At 44.3% G+C, this 27,149-nt stretch overlaps 1 protein-coding gene across 7 annotated transcripts in view; it reads right to left on the bottom strand.

Moving 5' to 3' along the window:
• KLHL13 (kelch like family member 13) overlaps positions 1-22,057 on the bottom strand; it is an 88,860-nt gene extending 66,803 nt beyond the window's left edge. The window contains exons 1-2 of one of the 7 annotated variants that reach the window (XM_075435457.1): positions 21,974-22,057; positions 10,254-10,318 (exon numbers count right to left, since the gene is read on the bottom strand). In XM_075435457.1, the coding sequence (XP_075291572.1) occupies positions 10,254-10,318 (65 nt within the window). In that variant the 5' untranslated portion in view covers positions 21,974-22,057. Of the gene's footprint in view, positions 1-1,932; positions 1,992-10,230; positions 10,319-11,497; positions 11,710-21,973 lie in introns of those variants that run through there. The other 6 variants (XM_075435462.1, XM_075435458.1, XM_075435456.1 and 3 more) reach the window with 6 other exon arrangements.
• Between the last annotated feature and the right edge of the window lie 5,092 nt (positions 22,058-27,149).

The raw sequence follows: 27,149 nt of genomic DNA, 5'->3' as shown, positions 1-27,149 counted from the left end.
GCTTGAGACCTGACCAGATCTGAAAACAAGGAGAACAATGTGTGCCATGACCAAGGAACCAAATATTCCACTACTCTGGTTATCTGCAAAAGGCATCACAGAATGTAATATTTTTATTTAAAATACTAATTATTATTCTTAAAACTTATATTATTAGTAGTAAATAATAGTCCATATTATCGCTACTACTCAGCCAACTGTGACAACACCTTCATGGAGTTTGGCCACAAGAGAGTTATCTCAAGGTCACAGAGTAAATCAAATCAACACTGCATCTCCTGGGTAAGTCAGCTGGATCAGCACAAGGATTTCTCATGCTGCTTCATAAAGAAGCCAGGACCTGGCCAGGACACCGTTACAAAGAAATCCTCCCACAACCATCCAGAACTGGCAAGCAGAGCCTGGAAGAAGCCAAGGGAAAGATGACTACAAGCCAATATTATCTTGGAGCAGATTTTCTCTTGACTGAAAGTAAGACAGACTACGAGCCACTATCTGCAGATGCCGAACCTCATCCCAAAATGAGGAAATTCAGCATTAATGACAATTTTTTTAAGTACTTTCTAAACTACAAATCACAAAACCGTATCTATGAAAATATGCAAAGGGCTCCAGGATGAGGGAAGCCTAAAAACCATTTAGAAACCTTTTTCTTAGATCTAGGTAACAAAAAAGGCAAATCTCACATAAAAATCCAAACTGGTTCCTACCTAGGAGTTTAACCAATTACTAGTCTGTTATAATAAATGGATATTTTTCAATTTTAAAAAAGAACAAATTTTTCATGGTGTAGTATTAATACTACAAACGCAAAAAAATTCAGAAATCAAGGTGCCTGAGGTAACAGCAGTTCTTTTAACTTGAGCTCCTCAGTGCCAAGAAAAGCACTGAAGTCGCCCGCAAAGGCATGATGCTCCTACATAATTATCATTAGAACAAAGCAGTAGCTCCAGAGTATCAAATCTTATGGTTTAAAAGAAAGCACAAGACCACATTACTCGCATTATTCTTAAAACAAAAAAAAAAAAGCACGAAGACCATAATGGAAAATCGTAAAATAACATGCTGCTTTAATTCTCAACTGTTACTGGAAATTTGGCAGAAAAAGGAAAACACTGGGACTAATCACCCCAAAGGAAAGAGCTGGCTGATGAGTCTACAGCACTAGAAACACTAGAAACATAATGCATTTACGGAGTCCATCTGACAAATAAAACATTGCATCACCTAACTGTGATCTTAAAAAATGACCTTGTTTCCATAAAAGTAAATCCTTTAAGTACTTATTAGGTACAGTCATATTCGGTACAGTCATATTCTGACATTGAGGTACTTCCTTGCCCATTATATTTTGGGAGCACAGTTTAACTGCACGCGCCCAAAACACTGTGTTCCAGCAGACAGGAACTGAAAACTTTCAGGAAAGCTTCTATTCACTGCTACTATTCCCATCTTCTTCATGGCAAATGTATCAGACTTCCAATCAAAATTAGACAAGCACAACAAAGTATTAATAACCTGTCATGTAGAATAGGTAGCACCTGTAAGCGTGACAGAAGAGCTTCTATTGGTACCAAGTTAACCTTACTAAAGGTTACCCATATACCCAGTGTCAGGGGTTTTTTACTGATGTCTGGAGCACATTCAGCAGTCAACAGTAAAAGCCTGGAAGACTGATCACTGTTGAAAAATTAGATGTCATGGTTAATCATTTATGAAACCATAGACATTCTATTGCTGTGTCTTCCAGCTCTTTCTTTCAGCGATCACCTTTGTCTATGGCTTCCATATATTCACAGCTTTCCGGAACCAAATTAGATTTAGGCACAGTTATTCTACAGTAGGGGGGGAAAAGGAAAAAAAAAAAAAAAAAAAAAGTAATTCCCACATTAGCATTCTGTGCTTTTTAGAAAACACACATCAGTTACTCACAAAGTGTCTCTCCACATCATCTCTGATAAGCGGAAATATTTCCTCTGTTCTTCATGCACCTGTAGTCAAACAGAAAAGAATTGAAGCAGAGGCACAGACAGACATCCCGAAACAGCATCTGCCTCTCGGATCCCACGGATTTTCACAAAACAAACCAAGATTCATTCGAAACATTCACACACAATATGACTTTCTCCCCACTTCACTAGCTTCCTCCACTAAATTTACAGAGATAAATGAACACAAAAGAAAGAAAGCTGCTGCTTGTGTGCATGTATTACCCTGCTCTTTGCTGTGGAAACAAGGATGAATTATGAAAACTAATCAAGTGAATAGAGAGAGCACATGCCCTAGATTTTTCAAATAATCTCTTGGTTTAACCCAGTTGTTCCTGAGCCTGCCTATCCCATGAACAATTTACTAAAATGGAAGCTGTGACTCATTAAAGCCACCCTTTATTTTAAGGGGGAGAGAAATAGCTCAAATTATTTATGTGCAAGACACAATCACACTAATTTGTACAGAAAAGGCCAAAATTTTAATGAGTTCCATTTTTAAGATCTAATGTAGTTGATCAAAAATTTCTTGATCAATGCTTTCTGTGTCTCAGGAGTATGATATCTTATAGCCATTAACCAAAAAAAAAGACTATAGATTATATTCAAGTTTGTGAGCTCATACTTCCACTTGAAGGGACAGTGAAAAAGTTGTAACATTTCAATTTGCTGACATCATTTAGTAGCAAGCATTGCAAAATATAAACTATGCAACACCCCTGAAAAAAGCCAGACTTCTGATTTTTGGTCTTTTATATATTTTACATTGATAAACATAAGTTAATGATTAAAAAAAAAAAAATCAGTAGCTGTATGAATTAGATATTTCTTTAAAGCAATTTGCTATTAATTCACAGCCCAAAACAGAAATTCCTACTTTTTAATTAATACTTTTAACATACAATAGTAAATTAGTATTTTTAGATATAGTCACGAAACAGTAAAAACGTATTTGAAATAACAGCTCAATTTATATATAACAGAAAACAAGCTTGTACAAATCATCTTCTCCCCTCCAACTGCTCTGTACGATTACAAATAAAACTCTGACTTCAGAGAGTACGTGACAAACAATGCTAATTTAGGAGCCTGTCTAAAATTATATTTTGTTAAAGCAGACTTAGACTCTTAGTGGAAGGAAATCTCACGCAATATTTGTAAGTATGAATTACAAATTCAGTGTGTGCTTTGAAATACTTTAAACATGCCATAACTGAGACAGCATCAAACAGAATTGCTTAAGAGCACTCCTTGCCCACTCCCTCCCACTGATGCTAGAGCATCCAGTAGAATAAGCTGGCTCTTGACTCCTGGTGGTGTTGTACCTCAGCACATATTCGTTTCAAACAAACTTCAGGTTTTCCTCTATTAAATAAGTCTGCTGAGTAAACAGGGTATGTTTTACCCATCCTCCATCATAAAACTAACACATTCAAAAAGTACCACATACATCTGAACTGCTTTCCTGCCATCATACTCAGAAATAGTTATTTGCAAAGTCCTACGTGACGTGCACCATGGTTAATATAATTAGGATGAATACTGAGGTCTCGCTCCTTGTTTTACCATCCTGGGCGCACTGCACAGGCTTCTCTGATGAGGCAAACACACTACACAACAGCTTGAAGGGATCAAAAGACAGGTGCCCTCAACTTTGCAAAATGCTAAGGCTGGGATTAAATTAATTCTAAGAAATAAATGAATTTGGCCTCCTCTTGAGCAAGCATACACTACAGATGGGTTTGTGCATATAGTTAAGCATCTTCTTTCCATACAACCGCTTAGTGAGGTCAAAACCACGTACATTTGATGTGGTCTGCAATAGCATTGCTTATCTGTACTTGTCAACTATACTGCTCACTCCAGCTTGTTTAAAGATTAGGAAGAAACCCTGACCTTTCAGTTATTAACTACAAAGTGATTTTTTTTTTAATCCTTCCATTTTACATGATTTCCCTAAACAAGTCACTCCAAGTTTGTTAAAGTTTTGGAGAAATAAGTGTTAGCGCACAGTAAATTTGTGTTGTACCAAACAAAACTATATCTGAATTCCACATAGTGGACACCCTGTGAAACTTTTTTATTTTTATGTCTATATATTGTCTTCTGTTGGAATGCTCTGGATTTTTCAGAGTTGACAGAGCATGCACATGGCTTACATAGGTTACTTGTATCAGTAACAGTCAGCTCTTCAAACACAAAAACAAATTAGTGACACAAGACATGTCAAAGAGCGTATAATAAAGTGCGCAGGACAGTCTTGGAAACCATTAAATGAACAAGTCCACGCATCCTCAGTGGCAAAACATATGAGCATACAGTGAACATGAAAAATACACTCAACAGATCAGAGGACAGACCTCAGCAAACACATAATTCCTACAGAACACAAGATTTTTCCAAATGATCCTCAGAAATCACCAAGCCAGAAGATGCTGTGATTTACCCTGACCTACAATGTAATGCAGTCCTATCTCCAGCAGAGTAGCCAACAAAAATTAGAACCATAACAGAACAGAACAGCTGAAAAACAGACTGTTGACTAAATCTACAGGGAGCAAGAGGGTACATTTTAGCCTGGGAACATTAATGAAGGACACAGTTCCACCTTACACTTAGTCTGACCCAACCACCACTCGCCTACCTTGTGCTGAACCTCTCAAACCAACCAGCTGTGCAATTCCACAAAAGGTGGCTGCCGGAGGGCCAGCAGTGCCCAGCACAGCCACTGCTGCCTCCCATCAGCCGGGCAAGGCGATCCCGCTCACGGCCCCGGCACCCACAGAGCAACTGCGCAAAGAGCAGAATAAAGCAGCATTGTCCCTTTTAGCAGCAGCTGAATAAATCTGGCATTGAACTATACTCTCAGAAGAACAGCTTTAATCTCTAAATAATAAGTAATAATAAGAGAATCTCTCTCTAAATACACAGAAGTATATGCCTAAAAAAGGCATTTTTATCTTAAAAGTAGAATGTAGAACAGCCTGATGCAAGCATTTTCAGAATCAACTTTGTACACGATTCTGGACATTAGCATAGCCTCCCTCTTTTTTATGATAGGCATCAGAGTTGCATTACCAGAAAGCAGCATTACCATATATCAAGTATCAACTGATAATCAATAATTAACAAGTAGAATCATTACTATTTTCCACCTACAAACTATAAGTATTTAAACATTTCAATAAAGATGAAGTCCATGCACAAAAGAAACCCCCCATCTTAGACTATAGAAGACACAACTGAACAATTTGCTTCAGTCAATCAAGGCACTGCATTTTGAAAAACTGAGTGTCATAAAGTAAGCCAATAAACTATTGAAATACAACTCTAGGTAGCAGAACAGATCTTATCCTAACGGAAATTTAGCAATTGTATTAAGCGAAGAAGTTTCACCCACCAAAAGCAATGCTACCATGCTCATTAACTGCAGTTAGATAATGTCCTTTGTTAACATACTTTAAAAATATGTTCAATAAAAATTTTATTCAACCTATTTTAAGAACACAAAATAAACCAAGCTTCAGCAGGTTCACAGAAGCTCAGAAGTCTTCAGCAATGTTTTATGTACAAAAACAAGCTTCTCATTCACATGGTATTTCACTCATATAGCAGGAGAGAATATTTCTCTGAAGAATCACAGAATCACAAATGTTAGGGGTTGGAAGGGACCTCTGGGGGTCATCTAGTCCAAGCCCCCTGCCAAAGCAGGGTCACCTACAGCAGGCTGCACAGGACCTTGTCCAGGTGGGTCTTGAAGATCTCCAGAGAAGGAGAATCCACAACCTCCCTGGGCAGCCTGTTCCAGGGCTCCGTCACCCTCAGAGGGAAGAAGTTCTTCCTCATGTTCAGATGGAACTTCCCATGCTTCAGTTTGTGCCCATTGCCCCTTGTCCTGTCGCTGGGCATCACTGAAAAAAGTCTGGCCCCACCCTCCTGACACCCACCCTTAAGACATTTATAGGCATTTATAAGGTCCCCTCGCAGCCTTCTCTTCTCCAGGCTGTACAAGCCCAGCTCCCTCAGCCTTTCCTCGTAGGAGAGATGCTCCAGTCCCCTCCTCATCCTCGTAGCCCTCCACTGGACTCTCTCCAGTAGCTCTTCATCTTTCTTGAAGTGGGGAGCCCAGAACTGGACACAGGACTCCAGATGGGGCCTCACTAGGGCAGTGTAGAGGGGAAGGAGAACCTCCCTCGACCTGCTGGCCACACTCCTCTTAATGCATCCCAGAATGCCATTGGCCTTCTTGGCAGCCAGGGCACACTGCTGGCTCATGGTCAACCTGTCGTCCACCAGCACATCCAAGTCCCTCTCCACAGAGCTGCTCTCCAGCAGGTCCGCCCCAGGCCTGTACTGGTGCATGGGGTTGTTCCTCCCCAGGTGCAGGACCCTGCACTTGCCCTTGTTGAACTTTCTCAGGTTCCTCTGCGCCCAGCTCTCCGGCCTGTCCAGGTCTCGCTGAATGGCAGCACAGCCTGCTGGTGTATCCACCACTCCGCCCACCTGCAGTTTAAAACTGCACCATAGGCAGCAGGAAAATGCTGTGCCATACTGCATGCCCCTATATTATGCTCTCAATATCGGGAGCTTCAGCAACTACAGCACAGAACAATCCAAAGCCAGGGAACACACTTTTCTCCAGTTAGGTTGAGCCCTAACGAGAGCAGCTCTGCACACAGCAATCCTAGCCTGGGACCAAAGGAGAGGGGGACAAGGAGAAGGCTGCAGATGACACACCACAGTGACAAGGAGCTTAAGGTGCCAACACAGGGAGGGGACAAGGAGGCAGCAGAGACCAGTGTCCCAAAACACTGGACAGTCCAAGTGAGACACGTCAGCTCCCTGCCAGAGCCATGCAGACCTGACAGGTTGGTAATGCTCCCGGGTCCACATCGGCTTTGTTGCTTGGACAGCAGCACTGCTCTGTCTCTTCTGCCTTCGGCCCAAACATTTGCGCTATTGCTTCAACCACAGCTGCAGCTCCAAGCATTCTTCAGAGCTGTGCACAGCACCCAGACGGTCTGGCAGTGGCGGCAGCCTAAAATGCTGTTGTCCTCCTACTGCTATCCCTACACTTGCAATCCGGAGCAGGTCCCTACCGATGACGATGCCCATACTCCTGTTTGTGGGTGCCCAGACTACAAAGCAAGCATCTTCCATGCCACTCCTTTGTTAAAGGCAATGTGGGCTTCTGCCTCCGTGGTTAAGACTAAAGGAAGGTTTTTAATCATTATCTCTCAAGAGCCATGAAAGTACAGAGTTATGACTCTGAGCCTACACGGATTCCTTCATTTTGTCAGGAGCTCCATTCTGGAAAGAACGGAGCCACAGATTTAGAGGCATCTACTAAATACTGCTCTGGAAGAGTTAATGAAAAGGCCACTTCGCACCAGACTGGAAACAAGCGATAACAGCAGGTGAAATCCTGAGAAGCTTCCCAATAAAATAATGCACACTTCAGTAGACTGAAGCCTTCCAGTCCTCAAAAGTGGCTTTTGGATAGCCAGCATACATTACCTGACAATAAAACTGAAAAAGCTCAGAACATTAAAGCCTACTTTCCGATTTTCGGCTGTAAAACCTTTTGGTACCCCTGTCCTGTATCACACACCGGAGCATCAGAGCCACCTGCTTCACTGAAGAAATAAATCCATGGTATTTCCTTAAGCCACCATTCAAGTATCCATGTGACAAGCCACCTTGGAATCAGTTTACACTAAACTATGAGCCTTCCCACCTGCTGTTACTTTCATCAGCCACGTCATATTACCTGCAGGCTTCATCTAAACCACATCCTTGGGAAAAAGCTATCTACATATGCAAATAAAGGCCTGGGAAAAATGGTTCTGGACCAAGTTAGTCAGCATGATTTCAGACACCAATCACTATCAGCAAGCTTACTAACTCTGGAATGCTGGTAACGGGTGAAGGTGGAAGCTAAGGGAACACCACACTGCAGATCAGCTTAAAAGCATTAGTTTTCCCTTGTTTGCTAACAGCTATTTTGAGCATACTTTAAAATGACACAACCACTGAACTGATAATTCAGCAAATACTAGGTCACAAGGCTATCTAGAGCACAACACAGCACACACCACTCACTGGCTTATCATAAGCCAAACAAATGACATGAGAGTTGAGTAAGACGCGTTTCACATGTTAGTAACTTAGCTTATCGCTTAGTAGCATGTGGACATTTTCTAACACTACAGGATTAACAGCAAAGATGAGATTTAGATTTCTAATGCTACTTGTCCTAGAAATGGACATTAAGAACCTCCCATACACAAGGACCTTGAACAGCCATACCACCACAGCCCAGCTCTTTTGGCCCCAATTACCACTTCATAGGAAGAGCCAGAGGAGAAGCCACACAACTTTTAGGTAACTGAGTGGCAGGGAACAAAAAACACTCAAGATCATTCTAGATGTCTCAACTTGTACCGAGAATCACTTCCACCCTTAAAATTCCTCTTAACTACACTGTACATGCCTGATTATTCTCTGACATTACATACATTTGTTCTCAACTCCACAAGAAATCAGCAGGTTTTGCTCAGAGCAAACCTGTGAACAGCAAAGTTCCCTGGCTTACCTTTCAAAGTGAAGCTTGCTAAATAAGACAGTTTATAATGAATGAATGTTTTACCTCTGAGCAGCACAGCTTAAAATTGTTAGCTCAGTCTATCGACGACCCGAAAAAGCAATCTGAAGCTTTGGCCACATTCTGGTAAGATTTCAAAGCCATTTAATAATCTACAAATACATACTTACGTCTTTTTCAGCTAAGCTGAACAAACTTCTCAAAAAGCTGAAAGCAATCAGTCTTTTGTTGCATACACTATTTTGTACAACAAACTAAACAGCTTCCTGTGTCTTTATCAATTGTTCTAGTAAATGACCTAAGCCTACATAATTTGATCCACAGCGATTTAACAATTACAGTATTTTCATTAAAGGAGAGTCCCGTGATTTTCAAGATACTAACATTGCCTCACATTTCAAGTATATCGACCACTTTTTGAAAGCCCTGGGTAAAACACAGCTCCCATGGAAGAATTAAACATGACATGGTTAGAGACTTCTACAAAAGAAAATGAAATGTTTCTCATGTGAATATTTGCATGTTGAGCATTTAAACTGCTGTGGATAGTTTAGATACAAGAGTTTCCAAGAGCTGTGCATTTCCAATTGACCATATCCAAATCATGATATTTAACAATACAAAAGCCTTTTAAATTTCTGTCCCAGTGAAGGCTGACAAATAGCATCAACAGCATCTGCTGAAAACCTACACTTCGCAAGCATGCTACTCACCCACACAGTCTCTCATAAGTCATCTATTTTGTACGAGGAAAATTCAGCAGAATAATTTTCAATGCATCAATTGAAGGATGCCTATTGCAACATCCGGAAAAGGCTTTATAAAGAATACAGAACTTTACATATAAATATTTACATATGTACACCTTCAAACCAGAAAGTTTCAGGGTACCAACAACACAAAAATGTCTGAATATTTTGACCAACACTCAAGAATATCTGTAAAGGTGCCTGCTTTCTTGGATACATGAACCATTTAATCAATATCTATTAAACGTGAAGTTTCATATAAGGAAAGCACCACACAGAAGTCAGATATGAAAGGTCAGACCGAAGGCCTATTTAGCCAAACTACCTGTCTCACAGCAGTCAATTCAGGAGCAGTGAGAGTAAAATGACACCGCAGTCCGACAGCTTCCCTCAGTCAGCGTTTTAGGGACTTATCCCACAAACTGCATTGGGAATGCAGCCTCTGCCACTCCGCAATTCACTTTTTTCTTACTCTAATTTGTTTAATTACATTCCAAACTAATCTGCACTCAAGCTACCCCGCGACAGTGGAGCCTATATAATTATACACTAGATAACAATGGAGTCTCGCAGTATAATTATACATTACAGGAAATCCTGTAATTTCCTGTAGTTCTTCAACTACCACCTCAATAATTTCATAACGTATCACCCGTAGTAGCCTTTCAACCTCCAGTGTCATACCAGCTGCAGAGACTTCCCCAGCATTGCTTCCCAAAGAGTGCTCCCCTACCAAGCCACCCCTCCGACTTACTGTACTGTCTCTTTACTACGAAAAGCTGGGAGCACATCCACACTGAACTGCACAACATGTTGCCTAGTTACGTTAATTGAACAGGAACAGTTTCACTGGGGGTTAGCCATTAAAAAGAAATAATTATTTGCATACACGAAGCATCTCAACTTTCTTACTGTTCACGGCAGGATCCCAGGGCTATGTTTCGCCATTCCCAAGTAGTCCAGGTTAATTTTGACATCTAGAACAAGGTTCAGGAAGAGAAAAAAAATTGTCACACACATTTGCACACTATTATTCACTGTAGATGTTATTTTAAAGAACTGCAGGGTACAGCATCTCCAACAGAGTTAACTACTGGCTTCTGCAGCTCTTTGAGCTCTGTCTCCACTGTGAGTGGAAAATTGGATAGCCCCACTTCTTGCCTGGAGGGAAAGTTCACATAACTCACTACAAATCTGTGGCGTCCTGCTCTTTTCCATGTATACAGAGTATTTCTTACACAATTCTGCAAGACCACAGCTTCACATAAAAATCAATTTCAGCAACAGTGCAGAAGAAAAAAGTCAGAGCTAATTTTTGCTTTTAAGCTAGTCAGACAGTCTCTATCTCAGAAGCAGAGCCACCACTTGGCAAAAAATCACTAAATGCATACTAGTCACCAGAGGTACAGAAGTAACACCTTGCATCATGACACTACGCCAAGCAAGTTTTTCATAAACTCCGCCCACAGTTGCTATCACAGCAGGAAGCTATCTGGCTGGGCTTGCAGAAACAGCACCAGTCACAACAGAGCTGAAATAGCACAAAGTTACAGCAAAAGGTTTCACAGCCACTAGGAAGTCATCTTACTGGCCAGAATGAACAACTGCAAAGCAGGATTTGGGAAGAGACACTGCTTTTCTTTTATCATAGAATCATTAAGATTGGAAAAGACCTCTAAGATCATCAAGTCCAACTATTTTAATGCTGAAAATATAGCACGTCCAATTGAAAAGGAAAAAAGCAGCCAGTTACCCCAAAATGCAAAGAACAATTAGCAGTATCATCATCTGCAATGGCAGTCATTTCTTTCATTCATTCTAACATAAAGCAGAGTGAGGAAACGCTGGCAACAATGCTGCTGATATTTGCTTCCTCTGCGTTTCGTCTCAGAAAAGAAAAAAACTGAGCATTATACTTGGCAGCTCCTATTCTCACAATCAGCTGGCACCAATAAGTGAAGGTCACTTCGATAATTCAATGAATGAACACTATTTTTTCAATTACAAGTCCTCACCAACCTGAAGTTACTCATCCAGTTAAAACAATACAACAATACTAACAAGAAAATCACATAGGAAACCACAAGTTAACCAATAGTAGCAGATAAGAATCACTATGGGACATTCAAACTTCTTAACCAAAACAAATGAGTTACCTGAAAATTAGAGAGGCTACCACAATCTTATTTCATGAAGCTTTCTTCCTTCTGATATTCCTCCTTGAAATGTGTCAAATCATTTTGCTTTTTATATATGCACATCTATCCACGGCAGCCATCCAGAATTAAAATACTGATGTGTCAGGAATGACATTCCATCAGGAAGGCTCTTACACAGGCCGTTTTGGTGAAGAAAGCCAGAATGACAAGAAGTTAGAAAGGAGTTTCTGGCGGCAAGAAGCCCTCTAAAACTGGCAGCAAGATGCAGGCTTCCCACCGTCCCCTGCCAGAGCGTTTTGCACAACGTGCATCCCCGCAAAGCCGTGTCAGGCTACTCCGGCGACACACACCAGCACTACAGTGGAGGGCCTTGTGCAAGGCTCTCAGTAACGGAAATCTCCAACAATGTCAGACTTGTTAGACGCATCTGGGATGGCACTGAAACAATAAAGTCAACACAAAGATAGCATTTTTGCCTCCAGCCCACTCATTTTTTCCTCCTCCCATTTCTTTTTCCACCATTATTTATCCTTGACTCCATGTTCGGGACTGTAAAGTGTTGCCATGCAACCCCTTCTCTCGCACATTCTCTTCTTCCGTCCCAACTGCCTCCTACCATTAATTTTACTAATGTATAAACAATCTGTTATGGGTTTGCGTGGCAAGGTTTTGGTAGTGGGGGGGCTGTAGGGGTGGCATCTGTGAGAAGCTGCGAGAAGCTTCCCCCATGTCTGGTAGAGCCAGTGCCAGCTGGCTCTAAGACAGACCCGCTGCTGGCCAAGGCCAAGCCAATCTGCGGCAGTGGTAGCGCCTCTGTGATAACATATTTAAGAAGGGGAAAAAAAAAAACCAGCAGTGAAACGGTTGTGAGGAGAGAGGAGACTATGTGAGAGAAACACCTCTGCAGACACCAAGGTCAGTCAAAAACGAGGGGGGGGGGAGGAGGTGCTCGAGATGCCAGAGCAGAGAGCCTTCCCTTGCAGCTCATGATGAAGAACATGGCGAGACAGGTTTTCCCCCTGCAGTCCACGGAGGTCCACGGTGGAGCAGATCCCCACCTGCAGCCCATGGAAGGGACCCCACACCGGAGCAGGGGGATGCCTGAAGGAAACTCTGACCCTGTGGGGAGCCCCGTGATGGAGCAGGCTCCTGCGGACCTGTGAAGAGAGGAGCCCACGCCAGAGCAGGTTTGCAGACATGGCTTGTGACTACATGGGGGACCCACGCTGGAGCAGCCTGTTCCTGAAGGACTGCACACCATGGGAAGGACCCATGCAGGGGCAGTTCATGAAGAGCTGCAGCCCACGGGAAGGACTAACTTTGGAGAAGTTTGTGGAAAGCTGTCTCCTGTGAGAGAGACCTCATACTGGAGCAGGGGAAGAGTGTGAGGAGTCCTCCCCCTGAGGAGGAAGGAGTGGCAGGGACAACATGTGATGAACTGACCGTAACCCCCATTCTCCACCCGCCCTGTGCTGCTTGGGGGGCAGGAGGTAGAGAAACAGGAATGAAGCTGAGCCCGGGTAGAAGGGAGGGGTGGGAGGAGGTGTTTTAAGATCTGGATTTATGTCTCTCTATCCTCATCTGATTTGATTGGTGATGAATTAAACTCCCTGTTCTCCCCAAGTTCAGTCGTTCTGTCCGTGACAGTAATTGGTGAGTGATCTCTCTGTCCTTGTCTCGAGCCTTTCATCATATTTCCTCTCCCCTGCCCAGCTGAGGAAGGGGCAGTGATAGAGGGGTTTTGGTGGGCACCTGGCATTTATCCAGGCCAAACCAAAACACAATCTTAACGAGTAATGGGAGCTGGATATGACAATAGCATGGACTTTTCTGTACGCATGCGGGGAAGACAGGACACTTGCACCACAGTGCAGCAACCCCATGCCAGGTCCCATGGTGCCTGGCAGTGCTGTTGGAAGAGTGCTGCCATCCCCTGCAGCCCCAGAAACCAGGCCTAAATTTAACCACTTCTTCCACCCCACACCAGCACATCACTACAGCCTAACCAGAAAATCCACTCATTCTCTGCGAGGACCATGAACTGCAACTCTCTTACTTCATCCATCATCACAGGGTTATTTGCAGGGCAGAAGTCACATTTCAAGCAGCCTTTTGGCTTGTGAACCTCTGCCATGGGTTTGGATCTCCTCTTCCAGATACAACTGTGTCACAGAAAAGCTCAGCACCCTCAGCTGCTTGCTCCTGCCCTCTGCCAGAAGGCTACCAGCTGAGCTGCTCTTAAGTACTTTCTAACCCATTTACTCAGGATCAACTGATACAAAGAGTGATTATTTAGGCTGTTTAAACCATCTCAGCTTATTTTGGTTGGCATTCTGCAGAACAGCTAAGATAATTTGTCTCAGCTGCCAGAGGTAAGGTTTACAGCCCCCTCACTGAAATATTTACTCCTTCTACAAACAACAAATGATGGCCAACAGCAAAACCAGACAAGCAACCCCTGCCAGCACCCCAAAAGAAACCAGGGCTCTTGGCACACTCGTCATCACCCAAGGAACAAATTTTGAATTCGAGTTGTGGGCAAGTCTTGCTTACATTTGCTCCCCTTTCCAGGGAAATAATTTCCCCTAGCTCTCAGAGAAGAGCTCCAGGAGCAGGAACAGCCACATGAGCACCCATAGTAACACAGCATGCCAGTCTTTGCCCTTGAAGAAAGGCAAGAGATGCTGGTAAAATCTCTCATGTTGCCTTAGGGCTACAAGTTTTGGAAGATAAAAATGCTACCACCATAAGCTAAAGTTAGACTACAAGCTTACTAAGATGCTGCCTACGCTGTTAACCATTTTGTTATTCTGCTGTACTCACTCCACCCACCACCACACAAAAACCCCACAAAAATAACAGGTGGAAGAAAGACTACAGCTGCATAACAAGTTTTGGGAACAGAAACTGCCTTTTTGGTCTGCACATGTGAAGCACTAGCACACCAAGGTCTTTGTCCATCGCTGTGGCTCTTAAATAGAACCATCATTTTTACAGGAAAAAAATCGAGAGGATAGACTAGATAGGATAGTATTAATATAAGTTAGATGTACTCATTAAAATTTATACAGCATAGTTTCTCATTATTGATTAAAATTTTCTTTAAAAAAAGTGTTAAGTATGAAATCCTAAAATTTTAACATCAGCCACCAAATAACAAACTTTCTAGAAGTCCACACCATCAGGTATACAGCTCAGCAAGACTGTTTTATTAATAAAGACAAAAATAAAATTAAGGAATTGTGGTAGGAAACAAAAAAAAAACCCAGCCTCTGGGTCTCTATCTCCCTGCTAAAAGGAGATGCTAGGGGAGCTGTATCATGGTCCATTTAGAGCCTCACTGCAAACTCTTCCACGTATTCAAACTTACACTAAGATAAGCTACTAAACCATTTTGAAAAAGATTAGCCTACTTGCAAAGACGCAGGCCAGGCTCTCTCACAGCATGCGATACTACCACCGTCACTAGGACAACTGAGTCAGTGGCACCTCCACCAACTCCAAGAGAGCTGGTATCATTCTCATCTCATCACTGCTCTCCTTTAAATAACAAAACTCCCTATTTAGGCATTAAGGACAAAATTTTCAGACTCAGAGGGAAAATCTGGCACCAAGTCTCACCCGGATTACAGAACTGCCCACACTAGCCCTTCTGCCATTAAAGATGTCAGCGTTTTATATTGCCCAAGTCTAATCAAGAACAGAGAATGCTTACGCATTTACCGTTACTCCTCTGTGACAAATATGAGCAGCCCCGAGAGACTGGTCTGATTTGCATAGCCACCGAGGGAGCAACGTAAGGCAACTCGAGCAATCTAGTAAATTCAGATTCAATATTGCCAAATTACCTGATTTATCCTTTGCTTCTTTTGTAGCTCAAGTGTTTAATTGATGAATTCCAGTTTGAATTTGCAAGTGTAAGCTTGCAAAGTCTTTAGTTTATATAAAATATATCTCATAGGGCATATACCCTGATGGAAATACTTTAATTCCACTGCACAAAAAAAAACTTACAACAGCAAACACAAGAGCCCAGCTTAAATTTCTAGATATAACAACATCACTGCTAAATTACAAATTCAACATTAAAGAGAACACAACTGGGTACATTCTGTTCCTGTTAAAAGCTTCCAAGATACACAGACAATAAAATGAAGTTGCTAATAAGTGACAACAATACTACCACATATGTGTATTTTGTAACTTCTAGTTGCTACTACTTAAAAAGTTACTCACCAGCAGCAAGCAGAAAGATCATCAGGGAAGGGAGGCGGGGATAAACTATTAATACAAGTCTTCTACAACTCTGGCGCTGTGTGGATAATCAGCTTCTAAAAAAGCATATATATATACAGAATACATGCCAACGTCTGTACGATTCTAGTGCCACTCGTGGCTTTCTTTAAATAACGGATGTGCTACTCACTTCCTCTGTTCTACTCAAAATCTGTGGGCAGCCATAAACTTGCCCAGAACCCTGCCTGTTTCGTAACAGGGAAGCTACTTGAGAGTCAGGCATTGAGAAGCCAACAGTTGACCTGGCAGAGGAGCAACCCACTTCTCCATCCCGGCTTCCTTCAGAAACCAGATAATATCTGTGAGCAGGATGCAGGCCAGGGCTTCAATTCCTCCACAGCGGAGACAAAAGCTTTCCCCCTACATTACTGTAGCACAGAATTCATGCTTTCATGTAAAGATTCTACTGAAAGCAGGACTTCATGCAGATCATGCAGCTCCTACACAGGTGGAAAGCTAGCTGGAGAACAGCAGTCCCAGGAACATGTCTTCAAAGGCATCTGGAAACATGACTAGTCTGAAGCGGGAGCACTGCCCCAGTCCTGCAGCACAGAGTTTGCTGCTCCATCCCCAGCATCTGCTGAGAGAAGCAGTCCTGCTTGCCCTCCGCTCACCTCCACACACACCATTCCTGCCTCTACCTGTGAGAGCAAAGCAAGGTGTAGCCACAGGGCGAGTTTGCAAACTGATAAAAGCATCACTGAGTGGGTTAGTTTCCCATGAGATAAGCAGCATGAAAGAAATCACCCTGCAATCACGCAAGCGTTAGCTCTGCCAAGGGAGCTGCAGCAGGTAGTCAGGGGCACAAGGCAGGACCACCCAGAGACGCATCATATGAGGTACCCACAGCCCCAAACAGTCTCCAAAGCCTCCAGCATCAGATTTTGCCCTCCGAGAGTGAACCTTCTGATTAATTTTCAATCCATAACAGGTTTATGAGTCAGTTTAAAATTTACAAGAAATGTTTCGTGTTTATTTCTTACAGAATTACTTCAATATGTAGAAAATACGCTACAACAACGTATAACAGAAATAGAGCTTCAATGTTAGAGAGCTGTGTTTTGTGCCAGTACAGTAAAAGCCTGCTGGATATTTCAGATCATCATCTTAACATACTGCTGGATATTTCACATTAGCATTATCAGATAAGGTCAGTTATTCAAAAGAATCAGAGTTCCCACAACGCTAAATGAAATGCACATGGAACATATTCAACTTGAAACTAGAACAGACCACTCACACGGGGACCCCAAAAAACAATGATGAAAAAAGAACTGGGTTGAAATTCATGTGTTCATCCTTGCTTTCTTCAGCCTACAGGATTCTCTCTTAACATTCCATCGTTATCACTCCTACGTGTCAAAAATTCGCTTTATTTTTTTCATGACATGGAACCTCACCTTCATCACAACTGTTTGCACTTGACCACACGGAGCTGTAGTCAAGCTCATTTACAATGTACCACAGTTTCATTAGTCATGTTGCTAAATCTTGGTCTGCAGTTTCTGAATAATACAGATGGACAGAATTGGCCCTCTCAGTTCATTTTTCTCACCAACAATAAAAGGAACAACGTTCTTCCCTCACTTCGCTGCAAAGACAGAAATTTCCATTCACAGAAGGACTAAGACGTTGAGATGCTGAGCACCACAGTACCTGTGAAAACACTTACTTTTAAGTCCGCAAAGCTTAGAAAGGCACTTGCATCAACCCTTCCCCAGTTTTAATCTTGAGACCTGTGCAACACATTCCCACATGCTTTGTGCTGACCGTTTTTCTTCTAGCAAGGTGGAACAGCTTAGACAGGACCTCTGTCCTAAAGCAGCTGATAACTCCCACCTTCTGGCAAATAAAGCAACTTCGAGAGCTCGGACAAACCAGTACGTTTGCCACTAGACAGAAGGAGCCATAGGAAGCTGCCTGACATGGTGGGTAAATAGTCCTGCTGCTTTGGCTACTGATAGCCAGTTCCACTTCTGGTCCCATCCACACCTGCACAAGAAAACATTGACAGTTCTGCCCTGTCGATAGTGTTCCATGTGCACCACTGCCCAGGCACCTCTCCAGAGCAGGGTCCCTTGGAAAGGAGCAGTAGAACACATAACCTGACAGCTCAGGTAGGCATGGGGCACCTGGCAAGACTGATGCTCTGTAGTATGGAATGGAAACAGGTTTTAAGCTTTTCCCAAAATTTAAGCAACTACAAGTTGGGGCAAAAGCTCCGAGAACTTGTTCAAAAGTAAAACTTCTGTTCACAATCTATTTTCATTTCTACTTTCACCTGTACACAAGCTTTCTCATATTTTGAATATTTCATATTAAAGAAACCAAGCAGAATCGCTTTAAAAAGGAGAGCGTGTTGGCATCGCCGAACAAATCTCTCACATTTCACAACTACAGAACACACCACCAAGCAGCTGCATCAATCACAAAGAAGAATTCAAAACAAAAGCCCCAAGAAATCATATGACCAATGTCATTAGGATCTACAACAAAGCACTGTTGTCAAAAAAGGAAACAAAATGATGTATTTCCCACAGCAACTTTAAAGCTAAAATATTGACAACACACATCAGTAGCTGGTGCATTCTTCAAAAGATTAGTACTGGTTCACTTAAAAACAGTTTCTCAAAACAGGCATGGAAGACACCAAATTCGTTATAGGACACTGAACATGGGAAATCTTTTGAATTCTCTTACTGTCAGTCTTCTGAAACACACAGGCCAATTAAAGGAGTCAGACTTCAATTTTGTCTCAGCTTGCAAGCTCCTCTCCGGTGCAAACAGATCTCTTCCTACCTCATAATCCAAAAGATATCTTCAAGAAATCCACTTCTGAAACACTCCTGACACCCACACCAAGCCACACACTGCAGTTCCCTGGATCTCCCATCACAAGGCGCTTACAGCTTAGTTCCCTTGCCAGACCCCCTGACGCATGACACAGGCTATCCACACTACATGGCACAGGCACACCTTCACCCTGAAACACACACTGCTGTGTAAAACCCTTAGAGACAGAGTTTTATGAAAATAATTCAGATGAAACCGGCAAATTTATCAATTACCCTGAATGCCCTCTCAAAGTATGCCTCTTCCTCCATAGACTACTACCTAACATTGAAAAACTAGGAAGTATTTAAGCAAAGACACTTTGCTTAAGGATAGCAAATATACTAAGAAAAGCTTCTTCCATGCTAGCATTTTAAATTTATCCATAAAGCTCTAACATCCCAATCTTTAGAAACCTGTTACATCACAAATAGTTAAAAAGAAAACCATAAAAATGTTTCCATCCAGTACTCTTACAATGCAATACAGCTGCGAGAATTAAAAAAAGCTGAAAGTAGAGGGCCTTGAAAGGAAAGCAGAACATATGTTGTCCTGTCTATTCCAGCTTTTACCTCCCACTCACACTGACATCCATATACACTACGCCAGATCTACGATAAAGGCATCTATCCCTGCGAACCTAGCCCGAGGCCATCAAAGTCAACTTTCATAAGCTATTAAGAGTCATTCGAAAAGTTTTGTACTATTGATAAGGTGAAACAGCCAAACACCAAATACTCTGAGGCTGCATTAAAACAAATGCTTCGTAATTCTTCATTTTTGCCATAGTGCAGTTTCCGAGAAAGTTTTGCCAGCACAGATGTATCAACTAAGAGAGTAAAGAAAAAAAGCGCCATGTACTAAGCATCACAGCTACTGCGGCAATATAACAACCATGAAAAACAAGAGCATTTCTGACAGCTGTGCTTGTGGCATTTGTGGAGATGATACAGCAGTGGTAGCAAAAACACTCCTAGCAGAACACACTGCAAATTCATTTGGAGTCTCTACCAACATGTTTCTTTGTAGTGTGAACTAATTACCCCTTTCTAATAGCTGGACCACACTAAGAACATACAGCCCTTGAGGTAACATCATTGGAACTGTTAATTCAGACAGCAGAGGTTACGCCTTTAGATACAGGCATCCCGGGCTTGATCGCCACTGTCAAAGAAACACATAAAAGTATCACGTTACACTGAGATACACTCAACATGAGATAGTTTGTTGATTTTCTTTTTTTCTTTTTTTTTTTTTTTTTTTTAGAAATGCCAACACTTTTTTCAGCTTGTTGCAAAACAAAAGAAAAAAGCTACATTTAAGGTTACTAGAATTCAAGGGGAAGAAGCAAGGCTTTACTTTGCATGCTCAATCCCACTGTGCTTCTAGCCAGTTCACGTACCAGCACCAGAGCCCCTTCTGCAGCAGCAGCTACATTTCGCTTCCCCTGCGAGCCCCCTTAGTGCATAATAAAGGATTCGCCAATCTCACACGTGGCCTCTGTCACGATATCAGCTGAACATACTCCCTTCTCTGCTTCACCCCGCTCAGCCCTGCTTGGAGCGAGCCAAAGCCTCACAGGCTGTCTGAGATGATCCCAGGGCTCATCATCTCCCCACAGACACGCTGTCCTATTGTTTGTGGGACTGCACTGCAAACTGGATCAGGGAGTCTGTGCATGACCCTTTTTTTTCTGGCTGGGTAAGTTTGCTGATCTGCTTCTTGCCCGGTATCACCAAAAGCTGTGCCAGTGACACCGCAAGTCACAGAATTCCCCAAGCCACCATTACTGCTACAGATTAGGCACAGTTGAACCATGGCCTCAGATGACTTTCAGTTCAGTGAATCTTTTACAGAAGAGCAGAAGCAACACTTTAAAATAAAAAAAAAAAAAAAATGCTGGCTGGGGCAAAGTCACTAATTCGTTTTTGACACCTGGTGTCAAGCCAAGGCTCACTAGAAACAGTTTTGCTTCTTTGAAGCAGAGCAGCATGCTAATTTGTGCTGGCAGCTCAGTACAATTTTTTTGAACTTCAGAAGTAAAGGAAAATGTTTAGAAGCACAATTTTGAAAATCACAGAATCAAAGAGATCACAAGAAGTGCATTCAGGATAGCATTTAATCCTAGTTACTACCCAAACTTTTTTTTACTATCAACACTCTGCAGCGTATTCTAGTATTAAATGGGATTGCAGAACAGGCTTTACCATGAAATCAGACAAGTGGAGAGAGTGCCCTGAAGGCTCTTCATTAGCATTATCTCCATGCCTAGCTCGCTGGGGAAAGAACAAGGAAGACTCCTCTGTGGCATTCTATTCAAACGCATGAGCCATATTTAAATGGGTAAGGGAGATTTTTCTGCTGCAGACTTCACAGCAGGTCCAGGTCAGCATCAGTTTCCTTAACACTCCGAACATCCAACGCCTCTGCCATACAAAACTGAAGAAGATGTGCACCCTGCACCTCCCGAACTGTACAAAGGACTCGAGCCCGGACGCCAAGGTCTCTCCAGTTAACATCGCACTTTTCACGCGGAGGCGGAACGTCCCGAACAGTGCCCAGTGAAAACAGAGCTTGGCCTAAATTTTATGCGAGCAGCGAGAAGAGCAAACCGGCAAGTTAATTCCAGCCTGCAGTCACATTCCCGTTTCTAATGGCTGCATCTCAGAACTAACCCCCAAAACTCCGTTCTGCACCCAGAGCTCACCGGCCTGCCAGGGGCCAGGGAACAGCACCCAGCGGCGAGCAGCAAGGCGCGGGGGGGCAGGACGCGACTGCGATGGCTGCGAAGCAACGCCTGGAGCGTGGGGGCTGAACTCACTTCTCCGGACAGGCACACCGCACCCGGGCCCGGCCCCGCAGGGAACCGCCCGCTGGGACCCCCCCAGCCGGGCAGCCCTGCGGTGTCCCCGGCGGTTCCCACCCGGGAGCCCCTCCCTGTGAGACCCCCGCCAGCCTCCCCCTCCCCACGGCACGCTCTGCCTCGCCCCCCCGTGCGGTACCCCCGGCTGCAACGCGGGCACCCGCTCTCCGCGCCCCTCACAAACCGGGTCTCCCCCCACCGCAACACGCTGCCCCCCCCGCGCACCCTGGGCAGCCCCGTCCCCTCCCGCACGCAGGGAGCCCCCCGCTCCACACAGCCTCCCTTCCCCCGGGCCGCAGCGCAGCCCCCTTGCAGAACCGGAGCCCCCCCCGGACCCGCACCGCTCACAGAGGGCGGCCCGCTCCCCCCCGGCCGGCCCACGACCCCCGGCCGCGCAGGCCCCGCAGCACACGGGGCCCCCGGCCCCCTCGGGACTCTGAGCGGGGCAGCACCGGGGAGCGCCCCCCGCGCACCCCTCTCACCTGCGGGCCGCGGCTGCCCGGCCCCGGCCGCGGGCCCCGCTCCGGAGCGTTCCCAAAGTCCCGAGCGCGACCCCACTCCCCGCGCCGGCCCGCCCGCCGCCGCCTGGCCCCGCCTCCCGGCACCGCGCGTCACCACCCGCGCCAACATGGCGGGCCGCCGGGCCTGTGCGCATGCGCCCAGGGGCAGCAGCGGGGAGGGCAACTCGCGGCGGGCGGGGCTAGAGGAGGGGGCGGCTCCCGGAGCGGGGGGTCGAAGGTGAAAGGGGCGGGGTTTAGAGGGAAGGGGCGTGGTCTCTGGGCCCACAAGGCTGTAAGGGGGGCAAGACGGATGGATGATGGATGGACACATGGACGGTGGGTGTGTGGATGGATGGATGGATGGATGGATGGATGGATGGATGGTGGGTGGGTGGGTGGGTGGATGGGAGGGAGGGAGGATGGGTGGATGGACGAATGGACAGGCGGATGGATGGATGGTGGGTGGGTGGATGGATGGATGAATGGTGGGTGGGTGGATGGATGGATGGACAGATGGATGGTGGGTGGGTGGATGGGAGGGAGGATGGGTGGATGGACGGATGGACAGGTGGATGGATGGTGGGTGGGTGGATGGATGAATGGACAGATGGATAGATGAATGGATGGACAGATGGATGGATGGATGGATGGATGGATGGTGGGTGGGTGGGTGGGTGGATGGGAGGGAGGGAGGATGGGTGGATGGACGAATGGACAGGCGGATGGATGGATGGTGGGTGGGTGGATGGATGGATGAATGGTGGGTGGGTGGATGGATGGATGGACAGATGGATGGTGGGTGGGTGGATGGGAGGGAGGATGGGTGGATGGACGGATGGACAGGTGGATGGATGGTGGGTGGGTGGATGGATGAATGGACAGATGGATAGATGAATGGATGGACAGATGGATGGCGGGTGGATGGATGGATGGATGGAGAGATGGATGGTGGGTGGATGGATGGATGGATGGGTGGATGGATGGATGGTGGGTGAGTAGATGGATGGATGGGCAGATGGATAGATGAATGGATGGGCAGATGGATGGTGGGTGGGTGGATGAATGGATGGACAGATGGATGGTGGGTGGATGGGTGGATGGATGGATGGTGGGTGGGTAGATGGATGGATGGACAGATAGATGGATGAATGGACAGATGCATGGTGGGTGGATGGATGGATGGGAGGGTGGATGGACAGATGGATGGATGGGTGGAGGGGCTGGGGTTGCACAGGGGCAGGAGCTCTGCCAGTGGGGGCTGTCTCCAGGAGCATGGTGCATCAGGAGCCCTGCTGGAAGAGCAAGGAGGACAGCAAGAGGCAGCAACAGTTCTTGGTGACTTAGCGAATGCAAGTGACAGATGTACAAAAACATCTTGCAGTGTTCTCCGGGGGATTAATTTGGGACGAGCATCATTACCAAGGAAAAGGCCAACCTCAAGTTCCTCTCCTGACCATAGCGTTTGCTTCTGGAAAGCTCAGAATTGCTTCACCTGCTCCCGTAACACTGCAGGATGGCAACCCTGATGTTTTGTCACAGTCCACTTCTCTCTCCCATGTGGCTGCAGCTCTGATTTGGGAACTGTTGATCTGCTGCCGTTCTGCCTGTATTATTTCCTGTAAACACACCTTTAATTACTGAACCTCCAACATTCAGCAAATTTTTGACTTAGGGCAAATAATGCCTTAGTTAAACCCAGTCAACCCTAATGAAGTCATAGGAATTTCAGCAATGCAATTCAGGGCAGAACTGGATGCAAAACTAATTATGAAGCCATAGGTAGCCTTCCAGCCAAGACTGCAACCAGCTCCTCAGAGCAGCTCTGTAACTTCAGCTTGGTAAATGTCCTTGGCTTGAAAGATGCCAGCTTTAACCCTAAAGGAAAGCTTAAACCACCTCTGAGACCATACCACAACGTCTGCGAGTTGCATATTTCCAATACTGCTTGCTTTTAAAGCTGTCTTCTGTCTGGAAATTTTTGCATCCTCTGTCTCAGAGTGAAGGAGGTTCTGGTTCAGTAACTCTAACAGATCTTGCTATGGGCATTTTCAGATTCACTTCTGTGTTCTTCACATCATTAACAGCAGAAGCGAATTCAGGCTCCGAGAACCAACTCATCGCTACACTCAAGCTGGCAAGAAATTCAGTATCTCATTTGCAGAAGAAAGTGGGTTTGTGTATATTTTTCTCGCTTCTGTCCTTGAAAATGACCTCTTGCATAAGCCAGCGCCAATCTCGACTTATCTTTACAGAACTTTGGGAGGAATGCATCTCCGCTGAGAAGAGACATGGACACAGTGACACACTGGATACTTCACAAATGTTCCCAAACAGAAGAACTCCAGTCTGGGAATCTGCTCACTCACAAGATTTTACAAGAAGCAGATTGTAATAGTGAGTTCTTCACCTTTTTACTTGTTTATTTCCATTAGAAAGAAAGTGAAATTTGCCATTTAAAGAGACTGTAGCTATACAACACATGCTCCTTTAGATATAAAGCCGTCGCAGCTTTTTACTCCCAAGGCAAGGTCATGTCTCCGATGTACATTTAGCATGGGCTCTTGTCCAAGTTTCAAACCCACACTTCTAACCACACAGAAACTTTCTGACCCTCTTTGCTTGCATACATGGCAAAAGGAGGTTTTTTTACAGCCTAGGCTCCTTCTCATTTCACAGTTGAAAATACCCACTTTTTTTGCTAAGGACTTGGCAAACGAATCAAGTGCTAATAGTGCTCCAGTGTTCTTCTAGTGGTTCCACCTTGAAAACCAGGCAAGTTTTCCCAGGGTCTACCTGGGACCTCTCAGCACCAAGGCCACACACGTGCTTCTGGCAGCCCCTGGGAGATGACAGCCCAGCTGCGCAGGAGAAGGCCTGGAAAGCTTCTTCAGCAGACCTAGGCTTTGTCACTAAGGATTTCTTATCGGAAATACGCATGCTAGAGTTGCTCAAATGTTATTTTGTCATTAATAAAATTGTTGGAAGCGTACTTATCCACAGGGCTTTAATGTCTCTGTTATGTGTTTCTCTGCAAGAAATCCACCTTAAATTTGCTGTGGACTCTCTCAGGCTTCTCAAAGTATAAACAGGACACAAGACAAATATACAAAATTACTAATATAGAGCAATTTCCAAGGTAAGTTTTTATACATAACTTTACTGCAAGACTGTAATCACAAACATTTCCTATTTAAGCCTACTTATAGTGTAGTTCCTTTCAAAACATCATTCCAAGTGTTTATGCCCACAAATCTGGTATTTGATTACTGCACTGAACACAATTTGCTGTGGCAATATATGTTTTCAGCATCTCACAGCAGTATAAAAAATGAATAAAATTACCAGTTGAGACAGAGCGTGTTTATATTCACCTCGCAATCATTCTGCATTGATATTACAGATTATATAGAGAACAATATCCATCAAGTAACAGTATTTCCTGTTCAGAAATTTTGCAACTTGATTTTATCTAAAAAGAAAAATATAACGTATAGCCACCACCACCTGAGGCAGAAACAATTCCCTCTGAACATCTACCATGAATTATAACAGAATGTGTTACGAAGCCAAGCGCAGAACTTGGGTAGAAGAGGAACTAGGCTCTATTAAGCTTGAATTGCTTGTGATGAGGCAGATTCACTATTTGCAGTTCTGCAGACAGTCACCGGTGAACTTCATTCGAGCACGTGAGGAGTTGCAGTGGGAGTTTCCACACACGTGTATTTACAGCAGCGTTTCTCCAGCTGTTTCGACTTTCATCGCCTGCCGGAGTGAACTGTACTGTCCATGACCCCTTCGCCAAGTGCAATTCTGCAGGCGGAGATGCATCTATCTGCTTCCAGCTCTGGAAGCGAGCTCATCTGCTGCATGAGCACTTTTTATTTCCTCTTACCTTTTGCACACCGCAGATTAGAAAACGGTTACTTTCAGGATTTACACTTGCTCTGTACTGAAAATGTTCTGTGTTGGACAGATCTGCATATCCTCACCACAACAACAGCCTCACAAAATTCAAATCATTCTAAAATGAGAAGCGAGGTGCGTATTTGTCAAGTAGCAAACTTTTTTGTGATAAAAAATCACTCATTTTAAGTACTTTTTGAAGCCCTTGACTCATCCTTAGCTATAGACTTCTTGATTCCAGCCATACACAGCCCATTTCCAAAGTTCCCTGGCTACCCAGGTCCTGCTAATGCCCAACAAATCCTACGGAGCTGTTCTTTCAAAGTCATTTTATTAACCTGGACTCAAAAGTAACATCTGCTGAGTGCAGGCAGCCGGTTCGTGGCTGTTCCCGCAGGCTGGCATCCCATCCCGAAGGCTGGGATGTGCAGACAGAAGCCGCCCAGCAGCTGACCATCTGGAGTGGCTCTGTGAGCATTGCTCCAACCTCTGAGAGAGAGAAAGGGATTTGAGCAGCAACAAATCATGTTTGTCAAGGCTAGTGGAGCCTCATAAAAAATCTTTTCAGAGCAGAGTGTACCTACATCCTATTCTTGCTGTTTTCCCACGGTGTGAACTGGAAATTTCCCCAAGGAGATAACTGAAATAAAAATCCCTAGAGGGGGGTTCACTGTCCCAGAAGTGCTCTACCATGCTGTCCTACTCCATCTGTGCTTCCAGCAGCACCCAGGAGGCACCAGCCACCTTCCAGGAACACCAACAAGGAAAGGCTCTCCTATTTTCTGGATATAGTTTTTCCCGCTAAATGTATATTAAAGTTTGGTGAAACAGATACTTGAAATGTCTCTCCTTGCAGAGTTGATGCCTTTACATTACAAAACTACCAGATTTCAGAGTTTTTCCCTGTGTTTGGAAGAGGAAATCACTGTCTGATACATGCTGGGACACATTAGCATTGTAAATTACAATTACAGGTAGACCCTGCATGTGCAAGCCTTGATTTTCAACTTTTTTTCACCAACCACAGTAATTTCCACGAATGAAAACACCAACCTAATGACTAATTTTTGTTGTTACTGCTTTTAATGTCTCATCTCTCCTTGCCCTGCATACAGTCTACCACCATGGAAATGATAATTATTGGGGCAGCAGAGAATCACAGGCTGTTTTGACAGCCTGCCCTTCTCTTCCAGGCAAAAATGCAGCAGAAGAGGGAAGAAATCAGCGTAAACATCACTGCTATTCTCATAGAAAC

This window comes from Opisthocomus hoazin, chromosome 14 (assembly GCF_030867145.1).
Source record: "Opisthocomus hoazin isolate bOpiHoa1 chromosome 14, bOpiHoa1.hap1, whole genome shotgun sequence".
NCBI lineage: Eukaryota > Metazoa > Chordata > Aves > Opisthocomiformes > Opisthocomidae > Opisthocomus > Opisthocomus hoazin.
Note: the sequence above shows the minus strand (reverse complement) of the source record. Positions and strands in the feature narration are given on the sequence as shown.